We start from the raw sequence: 27,554 nt of genomic DNA on the forward strand, positions 1-27,554 counted from the left end.
GATAGCGTAGGAGTAAAAATTACTATACCCACTCCAAAGGGTACAACAGTAGGGAAAGCGTTGGATAGCGTAGGGGTAAAAATTACTATTCCCACTCCAGAGGGTGCAGCAGTAGGGAAAGCGTTGGATAGCGTAGGGGTAAAAATTACTATTCTCACTCCAAAGGGTACAACAGTAGGGAAAGCGTTGGATAGCGTGGGGGTAAAAATTACTATTCCCACTCCAGAGAGTCCAACAGTAGGGAAAGCGTTGGATAGCGTAAGGGTAAAAATTACTATTCCCACTCCGAAGGGTGCAACAGTAGGGAAAGGGTTGGATAGCATGGGGGTACAAATTACTATTCCCACTCCAGAGGGTGCAATAGTAGCAAAAACGCAGGATAGGGTAGGAGTTATATTAACATACTTATCAATTACATATTTTTTTAAACAAAAAAAGTAATATTTTATGTACAAAAATATATTACTAAATACCAAATATTTATAATAATATTTACTTAAATAACAAAAAATTACTTCCCACGCTACTCTCCCTTTACCACACAACACACTACACATACAAAAAAACACAATTAATATAAATATCAATTAGTCAATTAATAATTAATATTATTACATTGATGTAATTATAAATTAACTAATTGACAAATATGAATTACCAATTCATAATTAATGACCAATTAATAATTAATTAACGAGAAATTTACAAGAATAAACCATATTTATTAATAAATGATTTATAATTAATATTATAAAATATTTTTTAAAAACGAATTACCAATTAAATAATTACAATTAATTATTAATAAATACCAATAAATAAATACAATCTCTTTAATTAATTTAATTTAATTATTTCACACCCTATTCCCCTATAAACACACAACCCACTTCACATAAATAAATCACATAAAAAATGTAATTATCATTTAATAACTTAATAATAATTAATTACCAATTAATTATTAATTAACAATAACAAAAAATAAAAAATATTACTACATTAACTCTTATTAATTTAATTAACTAATTAATAATAATTAATTGCCAATTATTTATTAATTAATAATTCATTATTAATCAAAAATATTAAAAAAACATAATAATGAATTAATTATAATTAAATTACTTCCCACCCTATTCCCCTATAAACCCACAACCCGCTCTGATACTAAAATACAAAATGTAAACAAAATTACTAATTTCTAAACATACATTAAAAAACATGTTTAACAAACATATAAAATACATAACACTAAACAAAATTTAGATATTAGTAACATAGATACCTTAAAATTGATATTCTGTCCATCGATATTATTCAACATCGATATTCTATACCATCGAAATTAAAACATCGATATTATTGTATATCGATATTTTAATTTCGATATTTTGGCTACCTACCGTATATTTATCTTTGCATCAAGCTGTATTCTGGAGGCTATCATTGAATTGAATTTATATTTGCATCAATCTGTATCTTCGAAACAGACTGGACTGTGAATATTGGAAATGAAAACTTGGAACAACGTATAGAGACTGTATAGAGACTGTCTCAATAATTTTGTACTATAAAAATATTTTTTTGACTGTAAATAGTGATTTGTATGCTTGGGGTAGAACCCCTATGCTTTATATTGTATTCCTTCTTTATGAGGAATTTATGTGGTAGAATTGGAAACCAACCACTCTTCCCCATGGAGCACTCCTCTAGACGCATACCTTTATTTCTTACAGTGCCCTATACTTCAGTTGAGCGCCCTAAGTGTGGTTGTGTACCTGGTTACCAAATAGAAGTATTAAAATTATTATACTTGCATAGCACTATTGCCAATGGTATAAAAAAGCAAAAGTAAAAGCCATTGTCATTTTCATTGCCAACAGCTCTAACCTTAAAAAATGTGAGACCTATTGCATTGGAAATGCAATTGGTCTCGCATTTGTTGGAGTTGAGTTATTGGCATTATAAATGCCAATGCTATTAACCAAGCCATGTTGCAGGGGGCTGTACCATATGTGTGAAAAAGAGGTCCCATGGAACCTATTTTGGATACATATACATATAGTACTGCCCCTGGAGTTATTCGGATAATAACTGCTGATGTTTCTTACCTAGCCATGTTGCAGGGTGCAGCATCATATGTCGCAAAAAGAGGTCCCTTGGGACCACTTTTGGTCACATATGGTACTGCACCCTGCAGAAGATATGGTAAATCTGCCCTACCCATAATGCATTGCATGCATGACAGCACCACAAATACATTCAAATAGCTATGTCCATATATTCAATTAGTAGGTTTGAAATGTGACAAAGAATTATTATAATAATTCCGGATTAGGTTGTACACTGTGTGGAGCTGATGAAGGTAAATGTTTAGACAGTCTTAAATAAATGTGAGATGTGCTAGTGTGTACAGTAACCACTGCCAGTCTTGCTTAGGACCGAGCGTGTGTCCTGCCTGAGGCCCTTTAAGAAAAAAGTGTCTGAGGCTGTAATTAAACACCTAGGGAGTAACAACATGTGTAACAGGGGGTATGCTAATGGGAGGTTACAAGAAGAGACAAGTGGTACTAAGGAGAGGCTAGTAAGCTTATTGACCAATGAAACGCTACTATTTGCAAAAGGAAAGGGACAGGAGCAAATTAAGAAGGGCTGAAAGTGGGTGGAGCTATATGCCCATATCCTGAATACAGCATGTCTCGAGGAGACAGGGCAAGTGCTGCCTAGGCGAGTCTTAAAAATGAATGCACGCAGCCAACAACAAACAGGTAAAGTTATGAGTAAAAACTGGGAGTAATTGCATTCTACAGTACACTGAGTAACTGCTATCAGTAATACACAGATCCTTGGAGCAAACCATACATAAACGTCTGCAGAGGAAGGTGCAGAGTGATATGCTGAGACATGAGGAAAACGTCAACCATAGGCTGTCAACGATACACATGTACAAACACAGAATTGTAATTCAGTGTGCGCAGTGACATGCGCTGACGCTAGGAATACTTCTCAGCTCTATACCAATAACGTTTTCTCTTACAGACACATCTGGGGATGCCGTCGTCACTCCTGTCTCTGTTGCTGATATCCTGCGGTGAGTAGTAAACATACAGCTCTTGATAACTAAGAATGACTTCTGCTGAGATAATCCCAAATTCCCCATCTGTTTCTTCACTCTTTTGATCTCATACAGAGGGACATGATGCACTTAGACTCTGGTTGCAAAGCGGTTAATGATTCTTCACAATACTAGTTTACACCTCCATTGGCCTATGTTGGGTTGTGAAGGATGTACTGATTTGTCAGTGAGAAAAATCATCTTTCTGTAGGAATCACAAAACTCCTGCCTTACCCATATTAATGACGCTGCGTTCCCTTTCAGTTCCTGTTCTACCTGGTGTGTATATGGATAAATACAGACAGAAATGTAAAAAAAAAAATGTCATAAAACCGGGAGCCCTAAACCTTATGCAGTTGGTATCCCTGTGCAATGGTACCCAGGGTCTGAAAGTTAAACGCTATTAGTGTGCTGCAGCACTTATTGTGCCACTCAATAATGTAGCACTAAACCTTTGTCTCAGGCTTGAACTCGTGCAGCCTGCAATGTAGTTTTGAAACTACCATTTCGACTTGGCAGGAAAAACCCCTACCAAGCCTTAAACCTTCCTTTGTATCACTTGTAAGTCACCCTTAGAGTAGGCCATTTCAGGTCAAAGTGCAGGATGCTGTGTAGTTAAAAAGCAGTGTCATATAGGTTTTACATGTCCTAACAGTGAAAATCTCCCAAATTCGCCTTTTATTGATGCAAAGCCTGGCTCTCCCATAGACTGACAATGATTCACATTTGTGAAACCACTAAAGGCTAGAATCACAATGGGAGCAGCTAGAGAAATAATTCTTACACATTTATGTTAGAATTTTAAATCCTCTTTAATGGTACAGTTGGATTTTGGATTCTTAAGTTAAAAATATCACTTTTAGAAAGTCTGTGTTTTTCTGCCTTCTGTCTCGGGGGCCTTTCCTGTGTGTAGTCTCTGGCTCCTCTTCTAAGGCAGGGGAGCCTCATTCCACTAGTCGTAGAGCACGAGAAAGGAAAGTAAAATGAAAATAAACCCAATATCATCATTTTATTTTTCACTACGGGGCTAGGTTAGGATGAGCTGGGGTCGCAGGGGGAGGGCCCAGACATGTTGGTATGTCAGGGGAAGGAGAGAGGAACTGGACAGGACCGGCTTAGGTGTCAGCACTCTGTCCCCCACCTCAAAAGGTCGATCTCAGGTACTGCCTCAGATCATCTTTGGACTGGAGACACCAGACAAGGCTTCTCAGCTGTTTACCTCGTCCCAGTTGCTCTGCCTATGTGGACTGGAGTCCTGACTCTCTAGCCTGCACCCACTGATCCTGTACACTGGTAATTGTCAGAGTGTACTCTTTACTACTTTCACTGCAACACAATGTTAGACGATGCAAGTCATCGCCCACACAGTCTCTCTGCTCCTGATGACTGTGTCAGACCTAGCGCCGAGCCCCACCATGCCTCACACTCTGTTCCCTGCACCAGTTTCCCCTGCTTGACGCAAGATCCACGCAAAGCCTAGCCCAGAACCGACGCAACCCATTGCCAAGCCTCAGCAGATGCCACAAACTAAGCTTCGCACCTTTTTACGCCCTGCACTCACCGTCACAGCTTTCCAGCACCTGGTCTCCACTTTCGAGCCCCACGCAGGAGCCCACCAGACCTTGCGGCACCCTTTCAAAAAACACTTTTCCACGCAGGACACCTCCACTGCAGTCTTGCAGCCCCTGGTCTTCGCTCTTCGAGTCTGACGCAGGAGCCCACCATGCCTCACAAAGCTTTGTGCATTTCCCTCTCTGAACAAGGTAAATTTTCTGTTGGGAGTCCTTTGCTGCTTATGCCGGCCTGCAAAGCCTCGCAGCAGGCCTGATATGGGACCTTGCCTCAGTCCCATTGGGTGCCTTTTCCTACGCATGTCATTTTCAATCGCTTTAGCTTCACCCTGACAAGGATTGTGGTGCTTGCTTGAAGAGGGCTCACACCCACTTCAAACAAGAACCCAATTTCTAACAAGACCAGCATTGGAAACATAATAACACCATAGGCAACTCACTAGAATGGACTGGTGAGAATTAAGGTATGCATTCTGAAATATTACCTCAAAACCTTAAGTTATTGATGTGCAAATGAACAACGATCAACGTATAGGATTAATTCTAGTGAATATTTATTGACACTAGGAATCAAAATCTAATTTGAATATTTTCCTGGATAAAAAAGAAATCATATTATCCAATCGTAGATCGGAATACGTGGAAGGTATTCGGATTATAGCTGGTGATTTTATTCTGAAAATTAAACCAACGAAAGTGGATGAAGTATTAAAAGCACTTCTTGAAATGTGTATTATTCTTAATACAATGCTACCAGCAGTACTTCACCCGAATGAAGCGAACCATGTGTATAGCTTGCTAGGGAGAAGTGCCAAAACAGGCGATTTGGTCATCATAGTCCAGTGGCAAGACCTTTTGCTTTGGTTCTCATCACTGCCCTATTGACTATATGTGAGAAATTAGGATCTGCTTTCATGCTTATCCCCACTTTTTGCTTGGGGTCAGTATGTTATTGACTAGTCTGACTGGGATCCTGCTAATCAGGACCACAGTCCTTGTGTTTGCTACGTAAATTGACCATGGTAAGTACTGTTTTACCTCCACAATTGGCTGCTGATGTACACTTATAACCAGGGCATAGGTACACCAGGCGTCTCCCATGGGCTGCAGCATGTATTTTGCCACCCATGGAAGCCCACTCAAACTGTGACTACAGGCCTGCCAATGCAGTCTGCAAGAGTTGGTGCTTGCACCTCTCACAACAGATATGTTTCCTCATATCTGAGGTCAGTGCACTTAAAACCCATAAGTCCACCCTATGGCAGGTTCTTCAATCCTGAGGGCAGGGTGCTTGGTTATAAGTGTGAGGGTGCCCCTGCATGAGCAGGACACCCCTACAAAACCCAGGAGTCGATTCTCCAGCCTTTGTAAGTGCGTCAACCATTTTGATACATATAGTGGACATCAGTCATTACAAGATGTCTAACTATAAAATGGCTGCACCACACCTGATCAGGTATGGTATCATACATGTTGGAATCATAACCCAACCCGATTCTGGTGTTGGAGGTATGATTCTATGTAATGGGGGCTCCCTTGGGGTACCCCCCTATACTCCTGGTAACAGCCTTTCAGGGTCTAACAGCAAGCTAGACCTGCTGCCGACCACAGACACGATTCTGCCCTCCTGCTGCTGAGCCAAGGTCGATCAGGGGAACGTAGAACAATAGGCTTCTTGTCGCAGGGAGGTGTGACCACATCTTGGACAGGACTTAGTGTATTGGGCAGGGATGGGGGCACTTGCCAGTGCCAACAGAGTACTTTGAAGAGCACATTTGGTGCTCTCCTTGCATACTCGAGTTGAAACCAGTTTAGGGGAGCCCTTGGCTCCTCCTCTGGTGCAAAATTTGACAAAGGGCATGGGAGTATCCGCCCCTCTTTCCAGCCCCTCCTCTGGGAGGGACCCTTGACTTAGAATATTTAAGGTTTTACCTGTGGTGGTCCTCAGATTCATCGTGGGTCAAGACTGAAACCACGTCACTCTTCGATTGTCTGGACACTTGGACTTCGCCTGGAACCAAGACTGCATCAAGGAAGACTCCTGTGGCTCATGGTCTTGCTGTTCTGCAAGTCTTCTTCACTGTCTGTGTATGCGCTTCATCCAGGATCTTCAACAGAACTGTGGGCATCAAGGACACTTGAAGTTATCTACCTTGGAGTGAAGGAGTCACTCCCCTGCATCTGCAGGTGCCGCAACGAAGCTGACCGGTCTGCTGCTCCTGATGTCCCACTGGCTTTGAAAGGCTCAGCAACACAGGTGATGGTTCTGCAACTGCTGCGAGGCCTGACCTGTGTTCTGTGCAATTTTGAAGTAAGTTCTCCCCGTCGAAACCATGGGGACCAAACCCATGTGCACCACATTGACTTGCTATTGCCAAGGCTTAATGGCTCTGCACTTCAGAGATATTTGGGCTGCAAGAAGCTCCAGCCTCCACCATTTCTTCCTGTCAAGTACAGCATGTCACCACATCCTCTGCACCGTGGGACTTCCTTTGTGGTGAGCTGCTCGAGGTCCTCCTGAGACTCTTGTGCCTTCGGCCTGTGGGTCCTATTGAGGGTCTTCTGCTCCAGTGGGCTCCCTTGCATGCTCGGGCCTGCTCTGATTTTACTGCTTGTGGTGAGCCCTGTGGACCTTGCTGGTCTCAACATTGCTCCTTTTTCGGTCTCCAAGCTAGTTGCAGCTGCCAAGGCTTGTTGGTGCTCCTGCCAGAGAACGACCCGCTGGTTCGTGACTTCCGACGTTAGACATCTCGTGCATAGCTCCTGGACTTCCTCAGCATTGCCTGATCCTCACAGCTGCATCAACAAGGTCACCGTCAACACATCTTAACAGTCCAACATCGGTGGGCATTGCTCTTCGTTACATCCTGGTCACCTCGGAGTGACATAGACTCTGTCGCCTCTGTTTACAGGTTCTCCTCTTCAAGAAACCACCCTTGGATTCCGCCGGACTCTTGCACAGTCTTATTCAGAGTGTATGACATTGCTCTGCATTCTGTACATCAATTGTTCTTTCTGCATTTGTCACCCTGAGTGGAACTGGTATGCTCAGACGTGGGTCCCGTGCTCTCCATGCCACTGGAGTCAAGCTATCCTCGCTTATAGGGGTGAAAGCCTGAAACCGGTCCTAGGATGTTAGTTTCCAATACAGGGAGGACATGGTCTGGCAGTTCGGTCTGGACTATTCCTGTTCGGCGCAGGGTCAAGACTGTTTTGCATATGGGTTCAAACTGGAATGGCATGGAGAGCAAAAAAACGATGGATTTAGGCCCAGATCCCTGTACTGGGGTGAATGTATGACATTGTTCTGCATTCTGTCCATCAGTTGGTCTTTTTGCAGTCTTCTCCAGTGGCATCTTTTCTGAAGTACCCCATTGTGGTCTACGGCGTTTTCCGAAACCACTTTGCACCTATGCGCACCGCTTCTCTGGTGTAGATATCCTGGTTCCTGGAGTATCAATGGGTGGGGTGCATATCCAACTTCTGTCTTCCACAGGGTTTCTTCAGGGCCCATTAGGAACGGTCCTTCTTCTTGAAAACTGCTTAACACTCCTCCAAGATAAGCCTGAAAGCTGCTCTCCCCAGTTACCACTTTGAGAGCTTTCAAACGTTATCAAAGACCACTACAATCACCATAAGGGCTGCCTGGATTAGTGCAAAGTCCATCATTTAAATAAGTGTGCACCAAATACAAAGCCAGCCTCCTACACTATATATTTGTTCCTCATGATGGTTTAACTTTTCTTCTTGATTTTATTGTAATGAGAAATGAAGGTAGTGATCATTGTGCATGACAGGGCGTACTAGTTTTAAAGAATTTAGCAATAACATATAAGGTGTTAACATTATAAATGGACTTCTAAAGTGTTGGACTACAGGCTGACTGGTGTATGAGCCTTGGTCAAGCAGCAACCACAAGCCTAGTCTGGGTAAATTGCAGGCAAACACCAAATTAGCCTGTGCTCACCCTATGGTAGCTTGGCACAGCGCAGGAAGCCTAAACTCAAAGGCAATGTGTAAAGTATTTCAAACAGTAAAACTGTGAAAACACCAAACAAAAAGATCCCATATCAGATTAAATTAGATGTGAATTTAATAAATAAAACAAGACCAAAATGATAAAAATCCAATTAGTAGAATCGGAGGTACTGAATTTCAATGTTTTTCAGTAAAATATTCCCCGTAGTGCTTTGTGCTTGTTGGTGCTATCTAATTGCGCCAGACCAGAACAAAGTCACAAATTTAGGCCAACTGGGATGATGTGTGGGCCGGATACAGAGCCCAAGTTAGCCAGCTGAATGAAGTACCTTAAAATCTGGTTTGCGAGAGGTGAGTGGATCTGCATTTAAGTTGTATTGTGCAGCCAAGGTGATGTGTCGGTTCCGAGATGCAACAAGGCTGCTATGCAATGATCTTTTGCATTGATGTCAAGGATCCCGTCGACGGGGCTTGTGAGGTTCCAAGATGCAGGTTGCGGCGGCAATGCCAGTCTTTTGTGACAGGTCTAATCCAGGCAGGATAAGTCGGAGAGCATCACTCAGAAGAAAAGATACTTTGTTTTCACAGGCAAGCACCTTCCAAGAGTCCAGGATTTAAGTGGCACCTTGTGGTAGGGTAGATTCACAGATGGCAGAGTGCAGGTGGTTAAAAGCCTGTTATGCTCCTGAGGTTTTAGATTAGGAGGATTATTAGCTAGCCCTCCAAGTCACTCTGGGATCAGGGTTCAGGAGATGCAGGTCCATTCCTCTCACCCAGGCAAGAGGGCAGCAGGCAGCAGATCAGCACAGTAAAGCAGGAGTCCAACAAAGTGCAGGCCAGTAGAGTGGCAGTCCTTCAGCAGCACATCAGTCCTTCCTGGCACAGTAACCACAGGTCCAGAAGTGTATTACTGCGGTGATGTCTAAGGTCCAGTATTTATACCTAGTGGTGCCTTTGAAGTGGGGAGAATGCTAAAGACATGGCTTTAAAGTGCACAGATGTCCCGACTTCCTTTCCCTAGCTCCAGACTAGCTACAGGGGCTATGCAGCCCTTTGTGTGGAGACAGGACACAGCCTATTCAGGTGTAAGAGTGGCTGGGTCCAGCTCCTCCCTACTATCCTGTCAGTGATGGTCCTTGTAGACACAACTATGCTCTCATTGTGTGTGGCTATCGAAAACAAATACACAAAGCCCACTGCCAACTACACCCAGTCAGGTGCCCAGAGACAGGATGCAGGCACCAAATGGCTATGACAAGAAAATGTCTACTTTCTAAATGTAAAACGAACAAATGATGGAGAGAATGCTGAAGTAGACAAACATTCACACCTGTCAAAAAGATCTGGGTTTAATCCATCGTTCTTTGCTCATTGTTCAGCATTCTGTCCATCAATTGTTCTTTTTGCATTTGTCACACAAATGGGGCGGGTATGCCCGGATGTGGGTCCCATGCTCTCCATGCCACTGGAGTCAAGGTAGCCGGGCTGATGAGGGGTGAAACCCCGAAGATGATCCCAGGATGCTTGTTTCTAGTTCAGGGAGGACCTGGCCTGGCAGTGTGGGCTGGACTGTTCCCAAGTGGAGCAGTGTCAAGACTGATTTGCATATGACTGGGTTTAAACTGGATTGGCACAGGGAGCAATAATACGCTGGCCCAGATCTCGGTACCAGTTATATCTACCCATTTGAAAATTACACTTATAAAATTTAATAAGGTTCTCCCAATGTTATCCTACCCCTAGGCCTGCTCTTTTTTCAATTTAAATTGCGAGGTACACATACGGTACGCGTACCCCGCGAAAAAAAAAACTGTGTGCTTTTTTAAATATTAGCCCCCGGGGGGCATATTTTATAAAAAGTGTGGGGGGGGCCCAATCCCCCCCACACTGCCTCAGGGACCGCCACCCCCGGGGCAAAGTTATTATGCTAGCAGGGGGCATAGAGCCCCCCGTAGCCCCGGGGACCGCCACCCCGGGGCTTTTTTTAAAGTATGCGGGGGCTCATGGCCCCCCACAGCCCCGGGGACCGCCACCCCCGGGGCTTCAATATTTGTGATGGGGGGCCTCTAAGGCCCCCCATGCCCCGGAGACCGCCACCCCCCGGGGCTTTCTTTTTAAGTATGTGGGGGGCTCTCGGCCCCCCGCAGCCCCGGGGACCTCCACCCCCCGGGCTTCATTTTTTTAAAATTAGACCAATGTGGGGGGGGCTCAAGCCCCCCCACGCGTTTCGGGGACTGCCACCCCCCCGGGCACTAATATGCAAATAGGGGGGTCCGTGACAGACCCCCAGCCCCGGGGACCACCCCGCCCAGGGCTTTGTACATTTTGGGAGGGGGGCCGCGCGGCGCCCCTCCTGGAGCCCTTGATGGCCCAGGGGACCATCACCCCCCAGGGCCGGCTCCTGCAGTGTCCCAGGGTGCCCACCCCCGGGACACTGCTGTTTGCTGTGGTAGGGCGGAGCTTCGCGGCTCCCAACCTACCACAGCAAACTGCTTTGATTTTTGAAAGAGAGAGCAGGAAACCTGCTCTCTCTTTCAAAAATCAAAGCTGATTGCTTTTCTGTACGGGGAGCAGCATGTTAGCTGCTCCCCATACAGAAAAGCAATGCCGGCTCCCGCAGGATGCGGGGAGCCGGCAGGGCCGTGGGGGGATTGGGGACCCCCCACGGCCTCCAACGAGGAAGGCCAGGCCCCGGGGGATGGGGTCCCCGGGGCCAGAAGTGGCCCGGGAGGGGGGCCACGTGGCCTCCTTCCAAAAAATAAAAAAATAAAAATAATAAAAAGGCCGGCCGCGGGGGATGGGTTCCCCGGGGCCTTAAGGTAGTGTAGGAATGGGGCTATGCAGCCCCCCTCCACAAAAATATAAATAATAAAGTTGGCCATGCCGCGGGGGATAGGGTCCCCGGGGCCGAAAAAAGCTGCATGAGGGTAGCCACGTGGCCTCCTTCCATATTTTTGTTTAAAAAAATAATGAAAATTGGGGGCAGGCCCTGGGGGATGGGGTCCCCAGGGCCAAAAAAAAAGAAAAAGAAGAGGGACTACACAGCCCCCCTTCTTAAAAGTTTTTTTTTTTAACTACGGGATCGGGAGGAGGCCACGCCCCCTCCCTGCACCTCTCTGAAAACGCACCCCCTGGCGCGTTTGCAGAGGGGGAAGTAATTCTCCTCACATACTGGGGGTCCCTGGGGGCCAACTATCCCACCAGGAGCCTCCAGTATGGGCCAGGGGGCTCCCTTGCAGAGACGTGTAAAGAGGCCACGCCCCTTTTTACACCTCTCTGCAACGCAGCCCCCTGGCGCATACTGGAGGTTCCTGGTGGGCTAGTTGGCCCCCAGGGACCTCCAGTATGCAAGGGGACTTAATCCCCCCAACTTAGAACGCGTTACGGGGCATGTTTGCACAGTGGTGAAGGTAGGGGCGGGGCTTGAGGTGACATGTGTGCAAACACGGCCTGTGGCACGTTTTAGGTTGGGTAATATATTCCTCTTCAATCCAGAGGTCCCCTAGAGGCCAACTAGTCCAATGGCTACCTCTAGTAAGTGCCACGGAGCTGCGTTGCAGAGTGTTGTAAAAAGGGGGCGTGATCTCTGAACATCTCCCTACAACACAGTCTCCCTGGCGTAAACTGGAGGTACCTGATGGACTAGTTGGCTCACAGGTGACCTCAGGATTGAAGAGGAATATATTCCCCGACCTAAAACGCGCCACAGGGCGTGTTTGCACACATGTGTCCTCAGGCCCCGCCCCCTTCCTTCACTATTGAGCTAAATATTCCTCTAAAATCAGCCGAAGTACGAATTCCGATTTACTCACCTGTTATCACGAGAGACGTCAGTGCTCCATCTTTGAGCCCAGGATGGACCCTGAAAAGTAATTGTAACAATACTTACAGTAACTTGAATTTCCTTCCATAGGCTAACATTGACATGTTTTACTTGGAAATTTTTTTGTGTGGAGTTTTGGAACTTCAAAAAATTCCTCTAAAATCAGCCGAACTACGAATTCCCATTTACTCACCTGTTATCAAGAGAGATCTCAGTGCTGCATCTTTCAGCCCACTACTGATCCTGAAAAAAGATTCTAATCATAGTTACAGTAATTTGAATTTCCTTCCATAGGCTAACATTGACTGGTTTCACATGGACATTTTTCTAAGTGTGGAGTTTTGGAAGTTTCAAAAAATTCCTGTAAAATCAGCCGAACTACGAATTTCGATTTACATCACCTGTTATCACGAGAGACGTCAGTGCTGCATCTTTGAGCCCCAGATGGACCCTGAAAAGTAAATGTAACCATACTTACAGTAACTTGAATTTCCTTCTATAGGCTAACATTGACATGTTTTACTTGGAAATACTTTTAAGTGTGGAATTTTGGAAATTTAAAAAATTCCTCTAAAATCAACCGAACTACAAATTCCGATTTACTCACCTGTTATCAAAAGCGACCTAAGTGCTGCATCTTTCAGCCCACTACTGATCCTGAAAAAAGATTCTAATCGTATTTACAGTAACTTGAATTTCCTTCAATAGGATAACATTGACTGGGTTCACTTGGAAATTTTTCTAAGTGTGGAGTTTTGGAACTTTAAAAAATTCCTCAAAAATCAGCCAAAATACGAATTCCGATTCACTCACCTGTTTTCAGGAGAGACCTCAGTGCTGCATCTTTCAGCTCACTACTGTTCCTGAAAAGTAAATGTATCTGTACTTACCAGTAACTTGAATTTTCTTCCATAGGATATCATTGCCTGCTATACAAAATATATATAAAATAAAAAATATATTAAAAAAAATTACAATTTCAATATTTTTAAAAACATTTATTTTTCAATTTATATAAAAAATATGTAATGTAATTTAAAAAATAAAATATCTAAAAATAAATAATTTAAAATAATGTAGTAAATCAATATAAAAAAAATATAACAATACATTTAAAAATTAGTATTTAGAAAACCTTTGAAATTCACTGAAAAAAACATAGGTTTCAGCCATGTTATAGTTAAAAATTAGCATTTAAAAAACCTTAGAAATTCACTGAAAAAGCCATAGGTTTCACACACGTTATAGTTAAAAATTAGCATTTAAAAAACCTTAGAAATTCACTGAAAAACCATAGGTTTCACACACGTATAGTTAGCTGGACATTTCACTCATACAAAACCATTGAAATTCCCCCGTTATAGTTAACTATAACTCGCGCGCCTGCAATGCACTGCTGATGACATCACATATTACATCACTCATGACATGGTCAGTGACATCACTCATGTCATCACTGATGACATCTCAAATGACATCACTGATGACATCACAGATGACATCATCCTTGTGAAAGAGTGACAGGCCTCCTCTCAGCATAATAGCGTAATATAACCCTTGATACACACATTAAAAAATAGAAACTAACATTTTAAAAAAAAATGGAAAAACCAATTCCAGTTAGAACAACCTATTCAGTAATTCTAAAATCTACATACACATCCAGTCATTGACTAACAGTTCTATATAGGCACTCATACATGTACTCACTCATCATGTGTACTTATACACCTATACATCTTATTACACACCGACACTCATCTATACAGTTACTCACACACAAACTCACACATACAAATAAACTATCAAACATCCATTTACTTGCATATACAGCTATACACCCACCACTACAATTACTTCTACAGAATCGTACACATACTTACTCTCTTAAACAATCACTTATAGAAACACATACTTATTTATACAGGAACTCTTACATTCTCTCGCTCTCACATATACTCACTTATATACATCACTTATATACACCAATACTCAAATATACTAGTTTAAAACATATGTATTTACTCATAAAGATACTATTAAGACAGTGATTCACACACTCACCCACCCATACAGTCCTGCCCACATGTTGTCTTCAAAACACATACAAACAGTGAGTCAGTCATTTATGCATCTGTGCACTAAGTAATACCCCCACCAAAGCATACAGACACTCATACTGATACTCTAAAAACCAACTAATAAGATCCAGATCCAGTACACTGAAGTACCTGGCACCCTGTATGGTGGTCAACATCTCTCCAATTCTCGGGAGTGGGTACCGGTCAATCAGGATGTTTGCATTCAAGTCTCTTAGGTCTACACACAACCTAATGTTCTTTCCTCCATCCTTGGTCGTGAGAACGACCGGAGCCCACCAAGCAGATGTCTCTATTTCTTTAATCACCCCTTGGCTGACCAATTTGTCTAACTCGGTTTTCAAGGGCTCTCTCATGCGTAGAGGTATGGAGCGTGTTTTGTGTATCACTGGCTCGGCATCCTCCTTGAGTGTAATCCTGTGCACATAGTTCTTTAGCACCCCCAGCTTTTCACTAAACACTTTCTTAAACTCCTGGGTGACATCCTCTGCTACACTGGTGGGTTCCACTAAAAGCACTTGTTCTCTGTTGTTGGGGTCTAGCTTAATGCCTAGTTCCTTCTGATGTTTCCAACCCAACAGATTAGAACCTCTCATGGAGACATACACTTTCCCTACCGTGTGCCTATCTTTAAAGGTTATTCTCATTTTTGTCATACCCTCAAGCGGGATACGCTCCTTGAAGTATCCTACTGGATTTATGTCTGCCTTCTCTAACACTACACCTCGTCCTGCAAACTTCTCATCAAACTCCCTCTTGTCTATGAGCGTGTAAGGGGAGCATGAACCAGCAAAAGCAACAATTTTTTCTCCATCCAAAGTAATTTCACATTTAGGATATTCATTACATTCATTTTCCTCCTCATCCCCCACCTGGAAAATATATGTTTTCTCTCTCCCATCTTCAATTTCTACATTTTCCACCATATGTACTTTTTGGTTGAAATTCTTACTCACCTTAGAGAAATGCCCTCTTTTGTTACATTTCCTACACAGAGTATCCCTTGCAGGGCACTTCCAGTTGTTCGCTAGATGACTTGGGCTGCCACATTGTAACAAAATAAACCCTGAGGGTTGTTGCGCTGACCAACCTTAGCCTTCTCCCCTACTTTACAAATAGTCTCCCCCTCGTGTGATCCTTTGCTCTCTATTTTTTCTCTGATTGCTCCCTCATGTATTTTCATCTCTTTCATACACAGGGCTGTATGCTCCAACCCTTTAGCTATACTCAATGCCTCTTCCAAGTCAGGATTCCTAGTAAGGAGTTCCTCTTGTATCCTGGGGTCATTAGTGCACCTCACAATTTGGTCCCTTATCATTGAATCAGTCAGTGCCCCAAATTCACACGTTGCTGCTAAACCCCTCAGAACCGCTACATAGTTTGTAACTTTTTCATCTTTCTTCTGGGCCCTTTTGTAGAACTTGTGCCTCTCCAGCACAACATTTAGTTTAATTTTAAAGTGTTCCTCCAGTTTCAACAAAGTATACTCATATACATTCACCCCTTCTACTTCTTCTTGTTCATCATCAACTAGCCTGCCAGTAAGCATGGGCGAATTTTGCGAATCTGGCGTTCGCGAATTTTGCGAATTTGCGAACTCGCAATCCGCAAAATCCACGAATTCTCGCAAATTTGCGGATTTTTTTTGGGTTCGCAAGGATTTCTGCCAGTTCGCAAGGATTTCTGACAGTTCGCGAGGGTTTTGTAACAGTTCGCAATTGCGAACTTACATGTCGGCTCGCAACGGTCACGATTATGTTGTTTCTACGTCTGGTTCATCATCATAGGTTCCCAGCACCCTCTGTTTCACCCCTGCCACCCTCTGTTTTACCCATGCCACCCTCTGGTACATCAATGCCTTATGCCACCCTGTGGTTCATCATCACTGTAGATTATGGGGGGGAAAAGCAAGCACACCTGCCTGCTTCAAATGACATGAATTAATTTGGGGTTGATTTATTAATGTGTCACTGTTTTAAAATTCCAGTCTGGCACCTGCTTCCTTATCTGTAATTTGCTTTCTGTTGCAGTGCAATTTTTTTTTCCAGGACCTTTGTGGCCTACTTGTAGCTATTCTATGAGCCTGCTGTGAGGGTCAGAGCAGGGTCATACAATTGTTGCAAATAGCAACTGAACTGGGAATTTGCGGATTTTTTTTTTGGTGTTCGCAAGGATTTCTGCCAGTTCGCAAGGATTTCTGACAGTTCGCGAGGGTTTTGTAACAGTTCGCAATTGCGAACTTACATGTCGGCTCGCAACGGTCACGATTATGTTGTTTCTACGTCTGGTTCATCATCACAGGTTCCCAGCACCCTCTGTTTCACCCCTGCCTCCTCTGTTTCACCCATGCCACCCTCTGGTACATCAATGCCTTATGCCACCCTCTGGTTCATCATCACTGTAGATTATGGGGGGAAAAAGCAAGCACACCTGCCTGCTTCAACTGACATGAATTAATTTGGGGTTGATTTATTAATGTGTCACTGTTTTAAAATTCCAGTCTGGCACCTGCTTCCTTATCTGTAATTTGCTTTCTGTTGCAGTGCAATTTTTTTCCCAGGACCTTTGTGGCCTACTTGTAGCTATTCTATGAGCCTGCTGTGAGGGTCAGAGCAGGGTCATACAATTGTTGCAACTAGCAACTGAACTCTGGAGGGGCCCTTGTCAGGAAGCACTACAGGGAACGGTTACTAATGATGAGTTTGAACTTTTGAACCTGCTTTCACTTTTGCAAAACTCGTTTTCCTGCGGAGCAGCATTACAACAACTTTAATGCCCCACCAAGCTTATATGAGAAAGTTGATTTCTAATCCAAAAGTTATCCAAAGAAAATCAAAAGGCCTCAAATCTAAAAAAGTGCAGGCAAATGTCAACCTGAGGAATTATTTTGATAAAAATAATCATTTTCAGAAGGTCTATGCTGCTTGCTAGTAGATTTCTTGTGCAGAATTGCAATTTTTGTAATTTCGCGAGTGCAAGATTGTTGCTGCCCGCCACACCTACATGTTCGCAATTGCGAACTTACACCGCAAAGAAAAAAAATCCGCTGCGTGCGAATTTGCGGATTTTGCGGGAAATTCGCGAATCTCGCGGATTGCGAATTTACCGAAAATCCGCAAAATCCGCGAGCGTAACGTATTTTCCGCCCATGCTTACCTGCCAGTTATATCCTCGAACACTTTTCTCCCATGTATGCCCAAATTGTGTTTCAAAATGTGCTGTTTCCTCACATTGTTATAATTCCCTCCTCCTATTGCTATGAGATAGGACTTGAAAATCCCTTCCCATCTCTTCCATGGTATTTCGGGCTCCCCCAGTTCATTTAGGAAGGGTGGGGGCTGGCTCATTCCTGCACCTGCCATGGCCATCCACAGGATGACACTAAATTACTGTGCTGGAAAAACAAAAAAAACTAAACCTGGGGTTGGATATAGGGAGGAAATAAACTACACTATAATAATGTAAAAATGGTACAATCTAGCATGGACACTAAACATTAATATGCACATGAGAGTTTACACCACCCCAAAAATCGAGAATCACCAAGTAAAAACTCAATACTGGCTTTTAAATCCTTTTTCTGAAGAAACAACCCTAGTCCTATTTCTGTCTCTTCATTTCCCACTTTGTTTGGTTCTGGGCGGGAACTTCCTGTGGAGATCGTAGATACCTCTCCAGAGCTCGTCGAGAGGAACACAATTCTGCCACACGTAAGCGCTCGTTGAGCTGAGCCCCCCTTCACCAAACCACCGTGAGGAGGCAGAATATGGTGAACGCTGCAACAGACCCACAAGAATCAATCCGGTACCGCAACTTGCTGAGAAGACGCGCCGAACCAGCACTGCTCACTCGGGCCGCTGCGCTTCAGTTACGGCGCTGGCTGGAGCCGTCAAGTCTCACGAGCTCACACCCGGCCACTCGTCAAGTAGGCAGTGTTGAATCCTCCGCTTCAGCGTGCCGCACCATTCACCCGACCCAGCATTGCTCGCCTCACAAGTGCTGACTGACTCACCGCCAGCTTCGCCACCCATAAACGGTGTAGAAAGTCCCGTAGATGTTTACCTCAAACGCCACTCTGCACACAGCACACCGCAGCTCACCTCCGTAAGTCCTTTGAAAACGGTGGACGGACTTCCTTCTCTGTGAACAAGAATCACTCGCGGTGTATCCCAAAGTCAACAGCTAGCGGCCCCTGTCAGGATATTTTCAGGATTACCGTTTGCTTTCTTCAGTCTATATTTTCCTGAAAACGGTGGTGTGGTGGCGCGATGCAGAGTGGAAACGCTGTGGTGACGCCAGACAAAGCTTCTCACGCAGGGTAAGTTGATCTTCCTTCAAATTCTTCCGTCCCAGTATAATTTCATCCAGGGAGGGGGCACCACGCTGACCCTGGCTCTGCTCCTTGACCCTCGTCGCCAAAAAAGTGTAATAAATACACTCTACAAGGTGAAGAGTTATAATAGTTTAATGAGTAAGTTTTTCATCAGGTGCTCCCAGCTGGGCGGAATATCAAATCACCAACATTCTAAGGCTGCCTCTAGGCTGACAGCTGGACTGAACCACAACAGCGGGAGGGGAGGGGGGAACAGCCGGGAGGAAGGGACCACTGTAAAGTTACAACAGTATTATTAACAGGGTTTGGATAATAATCTTTTTCCTTTCGAGCATGGAGGCTTTCGCCAGGCCACTCCACAACTGACTAGAGCTTTGCTCTGTCAGCAATTGTAAAGAAGTCCATTGAGATAAATCAGAGGTTGTGTGGACTTCCACACTGCATTTGAGACAGTAGATAGAGGAAGATTATGGGATAAATTATGCACTTGGAGTGCTCACAGGGTCAGCTAACTCTAATTCAGTCTCTGCATAACATTAATTGAACCCGTGTAGAAATTGACTTTCTGGCTCCTCTATCAACTATATCTGAAAGAAAAAAATATTGGCAAAGTGTACTGGTCTCGATGTTGAACCTATTGGCTTTGCCAATGGTTCTATCCATGCTGTAAAACATCCCCCTCATACTGTGCTACGTGGCTTTTAAACAAGGAAAAAAGCCACGCACGGTCAGTATCTTCACGGGCTACAATATTATACAATATTATGCAAACACTTTTTTTCTGTTCGTCATTCTGAGGCGGATTGCTAAAAAAGGTAGAGCAGGATGAGGGAATCAGCACAGGCGAGGGGACAGAAACCTGCGGGGTAGGGGGGGGAGGGGGAGCTATGTATGAAGCAACACAGTTCGTGGGAAAGGTAAACAGAGGGGGCAGCTAACAGAGAGAGAGAGCGAGAGAGAGGCCTCTTCCAACAGAATGCATCTACGCCAAACACTGTTTAAATATGCTAATACACGAAAGTACTGTTTTCTGCATAATATATGCGGGAAACATATTATTTATTGCATTAAGTTGTTCGAGAATGTAATGCATTTGAAAACAAGAGGAAGAAACACAAACATTTTACTGGAAAATAACTATGAAAGGTCTGTGAATGACCCTTGTATGCGATTCACGTGCTTTCAGTTCACATCTGCTGTTCATTGGGTTGCATTGCAAAGACATTAGAATCATTTAGCATTCGGCAGACTTGCCAATAAACTGTTGGCATGCCAGATCATCACATTTTGGGGTCCCTGCTGTTTCCGCTGAGAATTTGTGCCCTAAATGCTTTCGCAAAAAGATCATTTATCTGGGCCTAAATCCATCGTTTCTTTGCTCCCCATGCCTTTCCAGTTTGATCCCAGCCAAATGCAAATCAGTCTTGACGCTGCACCCAGTGGGAACAGTCCATCCCGAACTGCTAGGCCAGGTCCTCTCTGGTCCTCTCTAGGACCTGTTTCGGCGTTTCACCCCTCATTAGCCAGGATAGCTTGACTCCAGTGGCATGGTGAGCACAGGACCCACGACTGTGCATACCCGTCCCACTCGTTGTGACAAATGCAAAACAAGCATTTACAATGCAACGGTCTCGGCATTATTAAAGGTAGAGCTATTGGCATTGCTCATGACATTTTTTTTTTTAAACATTTTTTTAAACATAAATAAATGGCATTGTTATTTACAATGGCAATAGGTGAGCATTAGAGAGTAGTAGAGAGTATTCGAGCACACAGAGCCACACACACATAGACAGAGCAGCGCACACACACAGACAGAGCTGCGCACACACACACACACACACAGACAGAGCCGCGCACACACACACACACAGAGACAGAGCCGTGCACACACACATAGACAGAGCCACGCACACACACATAGACAGAGACACACACACAGACAGAGCCACCCGCGCACACACAGACAGAGCCACCCGGGCACACACAGACAGAGCCACCCGCGCACACACAGACAGAGCCACTCACGCAGTCATTCAGACAGAGCCACCCACACAGTCATTCACATAGAGCCACCCACACACACAGCCACCTACAAAAAAAGCTACAGACACACACACAGCCCCCCCCCACACACACACACAGGAGATCCACCATCCAAGCTTTCTACTGTGCCATTGTTTCCAGGCTCCATGCTGATCCCCTGCACCCCCTCACAGTTGCCATCAAGCAAAGCTTTCCTGGTGCCGGAAGTTCTGCCCATGAGATATTTACAACAGGAGATCCAGGTTTGCAGCAGGCAGGGCACAGTGTTTTCCCTTAGGATGATGCCGGATAACTTAAGCTGGTGCCGTTGAAATGAATTTTCCAACTTTGCCCAATGTTGCTGGCAAACATTTTCCCTACATGCCCCCTTCCTATTCACGTGCCGAAGTGAGTGCAGCTTGCACTCATCTCGCGATAAGCAATAGCAGCAACATGGCATGTAGTGGGATTGATTCTTGTGATATTTTAATTTCTGGTACAAAAATGGTGATGGAATATGTAATGGCTCAGGAAAAGTGCTGGCCATTATTTCCTAGTACTGTATGAAAATGTGACATGATTTTCAGCGTGCATTTGTAGGTGGTGCACACTGCATCAGATTAGCAGTGCTTCTCTTTTTGCACACACATTTGCCTGCTGTGCCCCCAGCGTTTTGGACTGAGAAATCAGTCTTCTAAAAGGTGCATACATGATCTGCTGTCATGGAGAAAAATTGCTCCCGCATACTTTGCTAAACCTTAAACTAATGTTCTTTAGTTCACATTTGGGAATACTGATGAGAACCATTTATAACCAGCTTTGTAAAGCAAATATTTGGAAAATTGCTGTGAAATGCACCATTTAAACCCAATGTATCCAGCATTCCCTGCTATTGAAGCTTTAGTGTGCTAAGTGCAATCCGAAGCTGCTATGACGTCTCTCAGGGCTGCTCTGGATTGTTGTTCTCGCCCTGCCAACTAAAGATCTGCAACGTCCTAGAGCACATTGTCAAAATGATCATCAAGCACGTACAACCCTGTGAAGTTGACTTCATGTGCATTTATCACTCCTGGACGTTAATATATTGCACCTCATGTAATATGTATACATGTTTACCAAAGCTTGTCCACCTCCCTAAGCCAGAACCAGTTGTAGGATTGTCTTTGTTGCACACAAAATAGCAATTTGTTGTTGCAGCAATCATTGTCACTTAATAAAAAAGCAATGTGTTGATCTTGTGATTTAGCGCTGTCTGGTGTAGCACCCTACATCTGCTTCCTTACCTTGCTTTATGGAAATGCCGGCCCTGCCTTACATACTAGTTTTGTTATCATCTACTGCTAAATTCCCCCATACTTTTCACATAAACCCTAACTGAGCCATTCCGATTCGCATGCCCAGCAAAATACAAAAAGACAAATAAAAGGCTTTGGCTTTCGTTAGTACCTTTGGTGAAGAGTTAGAGTAGATTAACAGGTATCGCCTGCTCTGAGCTGGTGGAAACGCTGAAAAGATGGCAAACACCCGCTTCTCACAAACCCAATGTGTGCATTTTTAGATTATAAATTGTTCACAGTATAAAGGGTGGTCTGCTCTTAGGTTCATAACAACAGCTCTGCAAAGAGTCTCCACAGCACGAGCACCTCGAAAGTTTGGAAGTCCGAACCCCAAAACAATATGGTCTGCAGTGCAGAATGCATTAGGCACTACACAACAGCAATAAGCTATGTATTTTTTTTTTAAAAACTACAGAAACATTGTCATGGAAAACAGCATTGGCAAAGCAATATGTTGCGCCGATGAGGCGATGTGTCGGTGACTCTAGTGCAGGTCTCCTTGCTGGGAGCTCCGGGAGTTGGGAACGAAACTGACCAATACGGGGCTGTTCCGATGACCTCTCCGACCGATATGTTAGGCGAGTCGGTGTCACAACAAGTCCTGAGGAGAAGGCACGGTTCACCCATGGGCAATCGGCATATTAGCAGAACTCTCAAGTCTTCCAGGGCAATGCCAGTCAAGTTTAATATATAATATAGCTTTCTACTACTAATATATGTATATCCTCGTGTTCGTAGCTTTGAGTTTATCGTGGGAGAAAGAGAACAACTACAAGCTCCATAGTCCACCGCGAATATCCCAAAAGGATTATATACTTACTTATGGATCAGGGAACACTTTAGAGCTCTGTGTCAGTGAAACTCTTCCTTGCCTGATATCGTCTTTGCCATTCAGAACTTTGAAATGCGTGTGCGTTCACGTTATCAGCAGACAGACGAGCTGCATGCGAAACCTATCGTGGGGTGGGACTGACAAAACGAAACCTATCGTGGGGCGGGACTTCCGTTTTGTGAAGCCCGCGCCCACGGAGTGCCTGGAGGAGCACCGAGGGAGAGCCCCGCGGTCGGAGGCTGCACAAGTCCGAAGGGCCTTTGACCGGTGAGCGGAGCGGGGCGGGGGGGGGGAGAGAATGCCTGTATGTCTGCGTGTCCGGAGGGCCTTTGACCGGTGAGCGGGGCGGGGGGGGGAGAGAATGCCTGTATGTCTGCGTGTGTGTGTGCGACGGCGGAGGGGAGGGGTGGGGGGCGGGGTGCGACGGCGGAGGGGAGGGGTGGGGGGGGTGCGACAACGGAGGGGTGGGGGGGATGCTCGGTGCACGTGTGTGTGTTTGTATGCATGCGATGGCAGGGGTGGGTTCGCTGTATGTGTGGGTGCGTGCGTGCATGAGCGCTCGTGTGTGTGTCTGTCGCTGTTTCTGCGCATGCGCGTGTGGTGTTGCTGCTTCCCAGGAGACAGCAGCTGAGCGCGTTCGCGAGCGCGTGGCCAGCGGAAATCGCCTCCTTGAAGAGGCAATGCGCGTGCCAGAGGCTGTCTCCTGGGAAGCACAGTCCCTGACAAAAGATCTCCGGCGGAGACGCGCTTCCGCGCGTTGACGCCGAGACCTAAAGAACTGTTGATGGACAGAATGCAGAACAATGTCATACATTCACCCCAATACAGAAATCTGGGCCTAAATCCATCGTTTTTTGCTCTTCATTCAGCAGCATTTCAGGAGCACTTTTGGCCAATTGGACCGTCTCAAAGCATGGGCCTGTTTCTGTAATGCAAAAAAAACAATTTTCTTTGAAGACTGTAAAATTGTTCTTTCTCTTACTGCGTGGGACACCCATGCAGTTTCTGAAGTTCGTAGGCAGTAAAAAGCGGAGTATAAAATTCTGCCTTAACGGGGGCAGTACTTCTTACGCCATAGGCATTGTATGTTTTCTAGCAGCTGACCGACCAGCAAGATGTTTTTGACAACACAGCAAGCTGTTGTCTTCTGAGGTTTTGCTGTCGGTATCTAAGTAGTTCTCGTTCCTAAATAATGGAGGGTGGGAGTGAGAGCATAAGAGGTGAGAAATCTGTCACCTTTTGTCATGTTTCCTGTTATTATCCCTTCTAAATCTGGTACAAAGTGCCATCAAGTACTCCAGGATTAATTTGGTTAAGTTTGTATTTGAACTTGTCATCTTATTCCAATAACCACTAAAAAGCATAGAGAAGCATAACAAAACAATATATTTTGAAATTATGAACACACTAGGGAATTGATTGGTGGATATCAGATATGCTTCTTCATAATTGGCTGGCCTGAAGACCCTGAGCAACATCGAGCCTACAAGATTTTTTCAGGAAAATTAATACATCTGATATTGTCCTGTCATCGGGAACATGGCCCCTGTTCTCCTAAGGTCTGAGGTTTAAAACATTGGGAAGATGTCCATAACTCTGAGTTCCCCACAGTAACAGAACACATTGATCCCTGTCAAAACCTTTCTGTACGAACTCAACTGAGATTTGGGAAATTGACACTGGGTGCCAAAAACAACCTTTTGCTGCAAAGAGAGGCATAAACCCATAAACCCCAGGTAACCTAAAGGCCAGTGGTAACAAGATCAGCTCCATACAGGCCAGTCTGGAAGTCTTTCCCATCTTGACAGCTGTGATATCTCTTAAAGGAATATCACAGTTCTCATATGCTCCTGATACAAAGAAATGTCACAGGGGGGTAAAAACCCATTATCTGTATCGTGGGGTTTTCTGAGTGTGATGGTACTGCTCAAGTGCATGTTTTAAATGTCTTTGTTGTAAGGTATGAAGTCACAGTGACTCTGTAAAAGTGACTTGTTGGGAAAGTAGACGATAAACAGCTTCGTAAATGCCATATAGTCACAATTTTGTCTTTCAGAAGAAACAAATAAATAGAAAGATAAAAAACAACTAGACCCTCTGGGATCTTCCCTCTGTGGTCCTCCCAGGACTCTTTGCCAGGGTGGTCTATAAGGTAGGTGGCTGAGGACATCTAGCTTTGCTCTGGCTTTCTGCTTCAAAATATAAAGAAGTCAGACATCAGTCCTTATAGTAGGTAGAGAGAGAAACAACCAATAAGGGAAGGGAAGGGAAAATAAGGAAATAAATGGGCCCAAATAGTGTGAGGCAAACAAAATAATTGCTGCACACGCAGAGGACTAGAGAGTACGGCTACTCAGGATATCCCCTTACCAGTAGTGAATTCGTTCACCCTGTCAATTATGGTACTCCCTTTTTGTTCATCTCAGACATGCTCTTTTGAGTTCCCTTAACCTATTTTCATAGTTCTCATCTCCTCCGTTACCCACCCACAAGTCTTGCCTTAGGCCATGACATGGGTGCAAGAACATGTTTTCTGGGGACTCAGTGACCACCCCTTCTCAACATCTGTTCAGCAACTGGGTCCTCTGAGGCTTGAGTTGAGCAAAGACTTGAGTGGTCTACTCTAGTAAATTTACAAAAGTTGCTTCTCGTTCTGTCTCCCAAATTTTGTTGGCTGCAACATCTACTTCTCTTCCACCCAGAGTGCTTTCAGCTCCATCCAGCTTCTTTGTGTCCACCTCCACACTTCTAAACTGTTCTATCAGATAGGCATACAATTTATGTCTGCAACACATGGTAGTGGCCTGTGCAGAAATTAATCAACCCCTTCTTATATTTATGACCACTTTGTAGACCTCAGCCGACTGTTGATTGGAAGTTAATCCAATGATTATCAGGAACTACACCAAAAGCAACACTTTTTTCGTTCAGCACACCCTACGAGAACTATCTAGGAGTTGATTGTTGTTACTCTTGGTTGACCAGGAGATCACTATGCATATGGGAGTTCCTGCATTTTTTTCTTTATTTTACACAAAGCACACATTATTCTTAAGACTCCCTCCTGCAGTAAAATGTTATCTGAGCCTGATATTAATTCTCCTGGGTGTCCTGAGTGTTGGAATAGTAGACTTATATAAGAATGCATAGGTATTCTGGCTGGTGCTAACACTCATTTTAGTATTTAGTGTACATGCCATAGTCTTTCCTTTCTTTGGAGAAAAATCACAGAACTTTACCATATTCCCTCTCTTATCTACGGTGTGCTGTCTTCACACCTCACAACACTCTTATGCCAGGATCCTTCTGTCATACATGTTGGCCCATGGTCTCCTCCGTCATCCAGAGTGTGCCTTAGTCTTGTCTGCTCCTGCCAATACTTACAATCTGCAAGTGGTTGCTGGTGGTAACCATTGACACTTATATTACATCATGTAAACTCTTTCCTTCCTTTCTTTGATTGCAGTCCTGATCATTAACACAAGGTTGATGCTCATTTTAATGAGATGAATGTGTTATATTGTATAAATATCAATATTCCAAGCTACAATTAATGTACAATAACTACCTTTACAGTGTGAGTGATAAAACGGTCCCATTCTTGCGCTAAAGACCGTAAAGTCTCTGAATTCTCGGGTGTTGAAAGGGGTCTGTTGTCAGATTTTAGGATCCCAGGAACATCCAATGTTGCAAATATGCAATCAATCAATCAATCAATCAATCAAGCATTTATATAGCGCACTACTCACCCGGAGGGTCTCAAGGCGCTTGGGGAGGGGGGTCCGCTACTGCTCGAACAGCCAGGTCTTGAGTTGCTTCCTGAAGGCGAGGTGGTCTTGGGTCAGGCGGAGGTGGGTCGGGAGGGAGTTCCAAGTCTTGGCGGCCAGGTAGGAGAAGGCCCTTCCTCCTGTGTTGACTCTTCGGATGTGGGGGACGGCGGCGAGGGCATGGCTGGTCGATCGAAGCTGACGTGTGGGAGTGTAGAAGTTGAGGGGGCTGTTGAGGTATCTTGGGCCTTGGTTGTGTAGGGCTTTGTGTGCGTGTGTGGGGAGACGGAAGGTGATTCTCTTGTTGACCGGGAGCCAGTGCAGGTCTCTCAGGTGTCCGGAGATGTGGCTGTGTCGGGGGATGTTGAGGATGAGTCTTGCTGAGGTGTTCTGGATCCGCTGGAGTCTCTTCTGGAGTTTGGCAGTGGTTCCGGGGTAGAGGGAGTTGCCGTAGTCCAGTCGGCTGGTGACGAGGGCCTGGGTAACCGTTTTTCTGGTCTCAGTGGGAAAATATGCTGTCTAATCTCTTAATGCCTCTTTCTTGAGTGGTGCTTGAGAGATCTTCAATCAATGGAAAATGGTATATTCATCAATAATGACCATCATGTGATGTCCATTGTCAAGAGGACTGAATAAGTCAACAGAAATTCTTTCACATGCATGCTTTGGCA

The 27,554-nt window shown here is 44.5% G+C and overlaps 1 protein-coding gene across 1 annotated transcript in view; it reads left to right on the forward strand.

Annotated features, from left to right (window-relative positions):
• LOC147711467 (basic phospholipase A2-like) overlaps positions 1 to 27,554 on the forward strand; it is a 215,838-nt gene that overhangs the window by 47,213 nt on the left and 141,071 nt on the right. The window contains exon 2 of the mRNA XM_086922171.1: positions 3,043 to 3,094. Coding sequence (XP_086778297.1) covers positions 3,055 to 3,094 — 40 coding nt within the window. The 5' untranslated portion in view covers positions 3,043 to 3,054. The remainder of the gene's footprint in view (positions 1 to 3,042; positions 3,095 to 27,554) is intronic.

The sequence above is a fragment of the Lissotriton vulgaris genome, chromosome 5 (genome assembly GCF_964263255.1).
Source record: "Lissotriton vulgaris chromosome 5, aLisVul1.2, whole genome shotgun sequence".
NCBI lineage: Eukaryota > Metazoa > Chordata > Amphibia > Caudata > Salamandridae > Lissotriton > Lissotriton vulgaris.